Here is a 10,000-nt window from a genome sequence, read left to right on the forward strand (position 1 = left end):
AAACGTCCTAGACTTACCTCTGCTTTGCATCTTTACCACTGCTCATCTCTGTTCAGAGCAACGTCAAATGTTACAGGCCAATATATTCCCATCTGAGCAGCGTGACCACTGGCCTTCTCTCCAGGCATCGATCTAGTCCGCACAGAAAAGGAAAAGAGAGACACTGTGAAAGAAATCAGTCATAGTAAAACTGCCAATGAGCTCAGACAGGGTGGGCCAAAGTGGACCCCCCCCACTCCCCACCCCTCATGTGCACTGCATTGTGGTGTATGGGGGAGAATGATAGGATTGGTCAGTTCCAAAACCCTCAGACAGCACTGACCATCCAACATTCTGGAGGCCTTGACACCAAACACTCAACTCCTACTGACAGCCAAACCTCTCCCATTTCACCCAGTTTATATCAGAGAGAACATCTGCACTTTAGGAAGAGATGGAGTCTGGTTCGGTACCCTGCAGATCCAGAGCCCTCGGGGGAACCTGACCGCTGAACGGGAAGCGGAGTGAAGAGAAAAGGAAGTTTGCCTAAGGAGAGGTAGTGCCCATCACAGGTGATCTAACACTGCTTGACTGAGGGAGCCTCAGATGAGTTCAGAAAATATGAGTCAGCAATACCTCAGAAGCACCAGCACCAGGATCAGCTCACTCAAACTTAATAATAAATATACAGTAAATATGCATGTCAACTACTGAAACTTAATAATAAATATGCATGTCAACTACTGAAACCTAATAATGAATATACAGTAAATATGCATGTCAACTACTGAAACTTAATAATGAATATACAGTAAATATGCATGTCAACTACTGAAACTTAATAATGAATATACAGTAAATATGCATGTCAACTACTGAAACTTAATAATGAATATGCATGTCAACTACTGAAACCTAATAATGAATATACAGTAAATATGCATGTCAACTACTCAAACTTAATAATAAATATACAGTAAATATGCATGTCAACTACTGAAACTTAATAATAAATATGCATGTCAACTACTGAAACCTAATAATGAATATACAGTAAATATGCATGTCAACTACTGAAACTTAATAATGAATATACAGTAAATATGCATGTCAACTACTGAAACTTAATAATAAATATGCATGTCAACTACTGAAACCTAATAATGAATATACAGTAAATATGCATGTCAACTACTGAAACTTAATAATAAATATACAGTAAATATGCATGTCAACTACTCAAACTTAATAATAAATATACAGTAAATATGCATGTCAACTACTGAAACTTAATAATAAATATACAGTAAATATGCATGTCAACTACTCAAACTTAATAATAAATATACAGTAAATATGCATGTCAACTACTCAAACTTAATAATAAATATACAGTAAATATGCATGTCAACTACTCAAACTTAATAATAAATATGCATGTCAACTACTGAAACCTAATAATGAATATACAGTAAATATGCATGTCAACTACTGAAACTTAATAATGAATATACAGTAAATATGCATGTCAACTACTGAAACTTAATAATGAATATACAGTAAATATGCATGTCAACTACTGAAACTTAATAATAAATATACAGTAAATATGCATGTCAACTACTGAAACTTAATAATAAATATGCATGTCAACTACTGAAACCTAATAATGAATATACAGTAAATATGCATGTCAACTACTGAAACTTAATAATAAATATACAGTAAATATGCATGTCAACTACTGAAACTTAATAATAAATATGCATGTCAACTACTGAAACCTAATAATGAATATACAGTAAATATGCATGTCAACTACTGAAACTTAATAATGAATATACAGTAAATATGCATGTCAACTACTGAAACTTAATAAATATGCACGTCAACTACTGAAACTTAATAATGAATATGCATGTCAACTACTGAAACTTAATAATAAATATGCATGCCAACTACTGAAACTTAATAATGAATATGCATGTCAACTACTGAAACTTAATAATAAATATGCATGTCAACTACTGAAACCTAATAATGAATATGTAATAAATATGCATGTAAACTACTGAAACCTAATAATGAATATGCATGTCAACTACTGAGGGATACACTGCACCATTCCCAAGTTTGGAAAATTGTTCCAGGGCAGCAGCTGGGGACTGGACATGTAGCAATTTAATGTATTTCATTGATATTTTATTAATTAGTATTAATTTATGAATATATTAATTTATTATATTTAACACATTTAACACATTTAGTCTAACATAAGAATATTTATCATTAATTTCAGTCATATTCCCATTGTTATTCTTTTTAAAAATGTCAGATTTACGTGGGAGTTAAAATGCAGATTTACATACACCACCGAAGCAAACGTATATGCCAGTCAAACTTGTTATGAGCCTCAAAGGAAAGGAGTCAGAGAGAGCGATACCTGTTCAACAGGAGGAAAGGAGTCAGAGAGAGCGATACCTGTTCATCATTAGGAAAGGAGTCAGAGAGAGCGATACCTGTTCAACAGGAGGAAAGGAGTCAGAGAGAGCGATACCTGTTCAACATGAGGAAAGGAGTCAGAGAGAGCGATACCTGTTCAACAGGAGGAAAGGAGTCAGAGAGAGCGATACCTGTTCATCATTAGGAAAGGAGTCAGAGAGAGCGATACCTGTTCAACAGGAGGAAAGGAGTCAGAGAGAGCGATACCTGTTCAACAGGAGGAAAGGAGTCAGAGAGAGCGATACCTGTTCATCATTAGGAAAGGAGTCAGAGAGAGCGATACCTGTTCAACAGGAGGAAAGGAGTCAGAGAGAGCGATACCTGTTCAACATGAGGAAAGGAGTCAGAGAGAGCGATACCTGTTCATCATTAGGAAAGGAGTCAGAGAGAGCGATACCTGTTCAACACGAGGAAAGGAGTCAGAGAGAGCGATGCCTGTTCATCATTAGGAAAGGAGTCAGAGAGAGCGATACCTGTTCAACAGGAGGAAAGGAGTCAGAGAGAGCGATACCTGTTCAACAGGAGGAAAGGAGTCAGAGAGAGCGATACCTGTTCAACATGAGGAAAGGAGTCAGAGAGAGCGATACCTGTTCAACAGGAGGAAAGGAGTCAGAGAGAGCGATACCTGTTCAACATGAGGAAAGGAGTCAGAGAGAGCGATACCTGTTCAACACGAGGAAAGGAGTCAGAGAGAGCGATGCCTGTTCATCATTAGGAAAGGAGTCAGAGAGAGCGATACCTGTTCATCATTAGGAAAGGAGTCAGAGAGAGCGATACCTGTTCAACAGGAGTATCAGACTGTGGCTCTTACAGGAGCCTGAAAATATTTACGAAGAGACATCTGTTATATTATTTAGTTATTATTATATTATTATTATTATTATCATTATTATTATTATTATTTAGTTATTATATTATTATATTATTTATTTATACACATGCATCTCCGGGTATATGTCCCATAGACTGATCCCTAAGTGGGGCTGAGTGTTAGATCTTATTTGGTGGCACTACATGTTTACATGTTATGTGTCTTACATTGTGTTAAATGTCATGTATTACGTTGCATGTTTCATATCTCTGCATTATATGTTTGCACATTTATTTTATTTAATTTATTTAATTTCCTTGTTAAAACTCTCAAACACACACACACACACACGCACACACTAGTATGCACAAGAACCCATACACGTGTGTGCACACGCGCGCACACACACACATACACACACACATACACACACACATGCATAAAACAACAAATTTGCAAATAATTACACGAAAGATCTTTTAAATTTGTGCGAGAGACTCAGTCTCTTTGTGTGCATGCGCACGCGCACGCGTGTGTGTGTGTCTGTCTGTTTCAGGACTTAAACCAGGCTGACAGAATAACTAACCGCAACCGAACAAATCTGTATTTAACAAGAGCCTGTTTTTTCAATTCGCTAACTGATTGTGTGTGTGTGTCTGTGTGTGTGTGTGTGTGTGTGTGTGTGTGTGTGTGTGTGTGTGTGTGTGTGTGTAAGTGCACATCCTGTCCTCTGGTAGATCAGGGTCAGAGGTTAATAATTACGATGTATGCTCCATTTAACATCCCAAAGCTACATTGTTCCATATTTCTCTGTCTGGCTTTCCATCTCTCTCCCTCTCTCTCTCTCTCTCTCTCTCTCTTTCTCTCTCACTCTCTCTTTCTGTATCTGTCACTCACACACACACACACACACACACACACACACACACACACACACACACACACACACACACACAAGCTATTTATGAACCAGAGGGGAGACAGAAAGGTAACAGGTCCATAAATATAACAGACTCCAGATCAGAGGAAATGGCCTGAAGAGAAGGCAAAACAGAGCAGCAACAAAACAAAACAACTTTCTGACTAATATCTGTTTATAAGTCACCTTACAGTCACAGAAGACAGACAATCCCAACGTGTCACAGTTTGCCAACGCTGCCATCGTGTGGTTGCCAATAGTACCTGCATTTACCGAACATTTTCAAATCACTAAATGACCTCCCTTAAATATGACTCACCAACTGAAAGTTCCGGAGGTTTGTACATCAAGGATTCATGGTAAGGCCAGTGTAGTTTTGAGTTTTAAGTTTTAATTTTGTAAGTACTGAGTACTGAGTATTTAGTACTGAGTTTGTCTGCTGGCTAGTGGCATGTCCCGCGCGTACCTGTTTTCAGGAAGCTTGGGACAATAACGGGGAGGTTTTGCATGCTTCGCACGCACTGCTGATCAGTGTGAGGTTCCAGTTTGTCATGCTGACTGAGGAGTGTGCATGGAACCCTTACATCTGATTACGCCTGACTTTCAGCAGGAGGCTGTCAGGTTTCACGCACTTGTACATTTATAGAATATATTCTCAGAGGTGCAGTTTCTCAAACCATATTTCATAATGTCAGATCATCAAAGTAAAAGTAGAGTTCTAAACAACTTTGAGAATTAGGAACTACCTGCCTACCTTCACAAACCCATCAGCTGAAATGCCAAGGTATTTATCTATCGAGAACCGACAAAAAAACACGGCTAACCAACAGGAGTGGAACTGACCTTGCCTCTTCTTTATCCAAAAGTACCTAGAATATCTTCTCCAGAACTTCAGGCAAAATCTTGATCTGACTGAACATCAGTAATAATTCTCTTTATTTTCAGTGTCAGTAGATTTTAAACAGGTCTGTGTGAATGTTAGGGAAATAAAAAAGATTTGAGAGTGAGATGCAGAGCTTTTAATATTCATTTGTCATTTATGATGTGATCGACATTCACGTTTAATGTGTTTGAACTGAAGAAAAATGAGGAATTGTGTTGATTTGCATAGATGCCTCCTTTTGTGAGGTTACTCTCATTAGATTTCAGAAAATATTTCAACATATCAAAATTGTGTGTGTGTGTGTTTTAAATTTGAGTACGATGTCCTGTGATGTTATATGATCTTATTACATGATGCAGTGGACGTTCCCGTGAATGTATCAAATTTTGACCTGAGGCATATGTCACGGAATCAGTCAGAGCCAGGAAGACTTGAGCTGACTGGTCAGACACATTAACGTCGTTTGAGAGGTTCATCTGGGATACTCGTTCGGACAACCTTGCCTCTGTTGCACAAACCCTCACGGTGAATCAGACGCAAGTCACAGAAGACCATTATAAAAAATTAAACCCCTTTATTTGTTTACAAATACAAAAGAAATTAAAAAAAAAAAAAACAAACATGGACAGCAGAAGTGACGCATACTGGGCCGATCAGACAGTCTGTAGGAAAATTCAGTCTTTAAGTCAGGCAGTGTGCACATTGCTAAGTGTTTTTAATTCAGGCAGTCTCTAGGACAGCTCAGTCTTGTCTGCAGCCTCTGCGTGACTGGTCTCGGGTCCTCCGGGTGCTAGCAGGGTCCTGCGGTTGTAGTGGCTTTTCATGATGCCTGAGTTATTGTTCTCGTTGAGGATTTGCTTCTGTTTTTGACGGTTGAGAGACTGAACGAGGCCGAGGACCACGGCGGCCAGTGAGTACTGACCCGTGAGTTTTCGGGGCTGCAGGATGAGCGGGTTGGGCTGAATGCGACCCAACAGGAAGTGAGTGCGAATCTTTCCCTCCTGCTCACTGATGCCTTTGACGTAGATCTCTCCGCGGTACTCAAAGGCAAAGCCGCGTTCGGTTAAGATGGCATACGTCTCCTCGGGCACCTGAATCTTTCCACTCACGCCCGTGCTGTCCATCCTGCTGGCCAGATTCACCGTCTTCCCCCAGATATCATACTGGGGCTTCTTCGCCCCAATCACACCGGCCACCACAGAGCCGTGGGCCATACCTACACAGAGACACAAGGAGAGAGAGAGAGAGAGAGAGAGAGAGCTAAAATCAGGCCGCCCCTGTCTAAACTCTGACTTGTCTATGTTGTAGTGCCATGCTGTGGCCAGAGGTGGCACTGCTGCATTACATTTCCACAACAAGAACTGGCTCTTGGATCATCTCAGGCGTTCTGTATTTTGTGTATGTCTTTGAGTGAAAGCAACAGATCAGCAATTCTTAATTTTACATAATTTTTTTATCTTAAAATTCTGTGTGAAAAGATAATCAGGTACACCATGAGTTGTTTTATGATCTATAAAGGAATAGAACACACACACACACACACACAGTTGGTTCAAAGAATAAAGCATTTGAATCTTTTTGATGTCATGAGGCCTCAGCTGAATCCAGAGAGAGTGAATCTTACCGATTCACGAGTGTTAGTTGAATCTTACTGATTCACAGCTCAAAGTTGTTGAAGGAGTGTTTGCTGAATCTTACCGATTCGCAGCTCAAAGTTGTTGAAGGAGTGTTTGCTGAATCTTACCGATTCGCAGCTCAAAGTTGTTGAAGGAGTGTTTGTTGAATCTTACCGATTCGCAGCTCAAAGTTGTTGAAGGAGTGTTTGTTGAATCTTACCGATTCGCAGCTCAAAGTTGTTGAAGGAGTGTTTGTTGAATCTTACCGATTCGCAGCTCAAAGTTGTTGAAGGAGTGTTTGTTGAATCTTACCGATTCGCAGCTCAAAGTTGTTGAAGGAGTGTTTGTTGATCTCCTGGATGCTCTCATTCAGAGCCAGGGCAAAATCAGCCAAGGCACACAGGTGACCCCACTTGTCCTCACATTGCTATGGCAACAAATAACAAACATGTGAAGAGAATGCTAAAAAACAAACAAATACACCTCACTTTATACAATTCTAAACATTTGCAAAGAAAGGGAAATTAAACAAGATTTTGAACTTTGAGATGATGAACGTGTGATCAAAAATAGATTATATTGCCAAAGCAGGGCCTCGTCTGATGTTGAACTGGCTGTGGCGTAAGGGAATGCTCCAGCAGACATGCATGTGTGTGTGAAAATATACCAACTATGCACAAAAACCTGAGTCCACGGAAAAGGATGGAAACTATGAATGTGTACTGACAGTTGTCTCAGCTGTGCATATAACTGTATTAACTGACAGAACTGCATTAATTCAGCAGTATTTTATCACGGGTCTCTAACAGAAGGTACACAGACACTAAACACACACACAACTAAACTATACACAGCCAAAACACACACAGCTAAACCACACACACAGCCAAAACACACACAGAACTAAACTATACACAGCCAAAACACACACAGCTAAACCACACACACAGCCAAAACACACACACAACTAAACTATACACAGCCAAAACACACACGCCTGAACTATACACAGCCAAAACACACCCAGCTAAACCACACACACAGCCAAAACACACACAACTAAACTATACACAGCCAAAACACACACAGCTAAACTATACACACAGCCAAAACACACACAGCTAAACCACACACACAGCCAAAACACACACAGCTAAACTATACACACAGCCAAAACACACACAGCTAAACCACACACACAGCCAAAACACACACACAACTAAACTATACACAGCCAAAACACACACAGCGAAACTATACACAGCCAAAACACACACAGCTAAACTATACACAGCCAAAACACACACAACTAAACTATACACAGCCAAAACACACACTGCTAAACTATACACAGCCAAAACACACACACACAACTAAACTATACACAGCCAAAACACACACGCCTGAACTATACACAGCCAAAACACACACAGCTAAACCACACACACAGCCAAAACACACACAGAACTAAGCTATACACAGCCAAAACACACACACAACTAAACTATACACAGCCAAAACACACACACAACTAAACTATACACAGCCAAAACACACACAGCTAAACTATACACAGCCAAAACACACACAGCTAAACTATACACAGCCAAAACACACACAACTAAACTATACACAGCCAAAACACACACTGCTAAACTATACACAGCCAAAACACACACTGCTAAACTATACACAGCCAAAACACACACACACAACTAAACTATACACAGCCAAAACACACACGCCTGAACTATACACAGCCAAAACACACACAGCTAAACCACACACACAGCCAAAACACACACAGAACTAAGCTATACACAGCCAAAACACACACACAACTAAACTATACACAGCCAAAACACACACACAACTAAACTATACACAGCCAAAACACACACAGCGAAACTATACACAGCCAAAACACACACAGCTAAACTATACACAGCCAAAACACACACAACTAAACTATACACAGCCAAAACACACACTGCTAAACTATACACAGCCAAAACACACACACACAACTAAACTATACACAGCCAAAACACACACGCCTGAACTATACACAGCCAAAACACACACAGCTAAACCACACACACAGCCAAAACACACACAGAACTAAGCTATACACAGCCAAAACACACACACAACTAAACTATACACAGCCAAAACACACACACAACTAAACTATACGCAGCCAAAACACACACAGCTAAACTATACACAGCCAAAACACACACAGCTAAACTATACACAGCCAAAACACACACAACTAAACTATACACAGCCAAAACACACACTGCTAAACTATACACAGCCAAAACACACACACACAACTAAACTATACACAGCCAAAACACACACGCCTGAACTATACACAGCCAAAACACACACAGCTAAACCACACACACAGCCAAAACACACACAGAACTAAGCTATACACAGCCAAAACACACACACAACTAAACTATACACAGCCAAAACACACACACAACTAAACTATACACAGCCAAAACACACACAGTTAAACTATACACAGCCAAAACACACACAGTTAAACTATACACAGCCAAAACACACACAGCTAAACTATACACAGCCAAAACACACACAGTTAAACTATACACAGCCAAAACACACACAGCTAAACTATACACAGCCAAAACACACACAGCTAAACTATACACAGCCAAAACACACACACAACTAAACTATACACAGCCAAAACACACACACAACTAAACTATACACAGCCAAAACACACACAACTAAACTATACACAGCCAAAACACACACAGTTAAACTATACACAGCCAAAACACACACAACTAAACTATACACAGCCAAAACACACACACAACTAAACTATACACAGCCAAAACACACACAACTAAACTATACACAGCCAAAACACACACAGTTAAACTATACACAGCCAAAACACACACAGCTAAACTATACACAGCCAAAACACACACAACTAAACTATACACAGCCAAAACACACACAGTTAAACTATACACAGCCAAAACACACACACAAATAAACTATACACAGCCAAAACACACACACAACTAAACTATACACAGCCAAAACACACACAACTAAACTATACACAGCCAAAACACACACAGTTAAACTATACACAGCCAAAACACACACAGCTAAACTATACACAGCCAAAACACACACACAGCTAAACTATACACAGCCAAAACACACACACAACTAAACTATACACAGCCAAAACACACACAGCCAAACCACACACACAGCCAAAACACACA

At 39.6% G+C, this 10,000-nt stretch overlaps 1 protein-coding gene across 1 annotated transcript in view; it reads right to left on the reverse strand.

Annotated features, from left to right (window-relative positions):
- Nucleotides 1-5,825: 5,825 nt before the first annotated feature.
- The window catches only part of adcy8 (adenylate cyclase 8 (brain)), a 49,698-nt gene continuing 45,523 nt past the window's right edge, over nucleotides 5,826-10,000 (reverse strand). Inside the window, exons 17-18 of the mRNA XM_030775514.1 lie at nucleotides 7,023-7,137; nucleotides 5,826-6,310 (exon numbers count right to left, since the gene is read on the reverse strand). Coding sequence (XP_030631374.1) covers nucleotides 5,826-6,310; nucleotides 7,023-7,137 — 600 coding nt within the window. The remainder of the gene's footprint in view (nucleotides 6,311-7,022; nucleotides 7,138-10,000) is intronic.

This window comes from Chanos chanos, chromosome 5 (assembly GCF_902362185.1).
Source record: "Chanos chanos chromosome 5, fChaCha1.1, whole genome shotgun sequence".
NCBI classification, from domain to species: domain Eukaryota; kingdom Metazoa; phylum Chordata; class Actinopteri; order Gonorynchiformes; family Chanidae; genus Chanos; species Chanos chanos.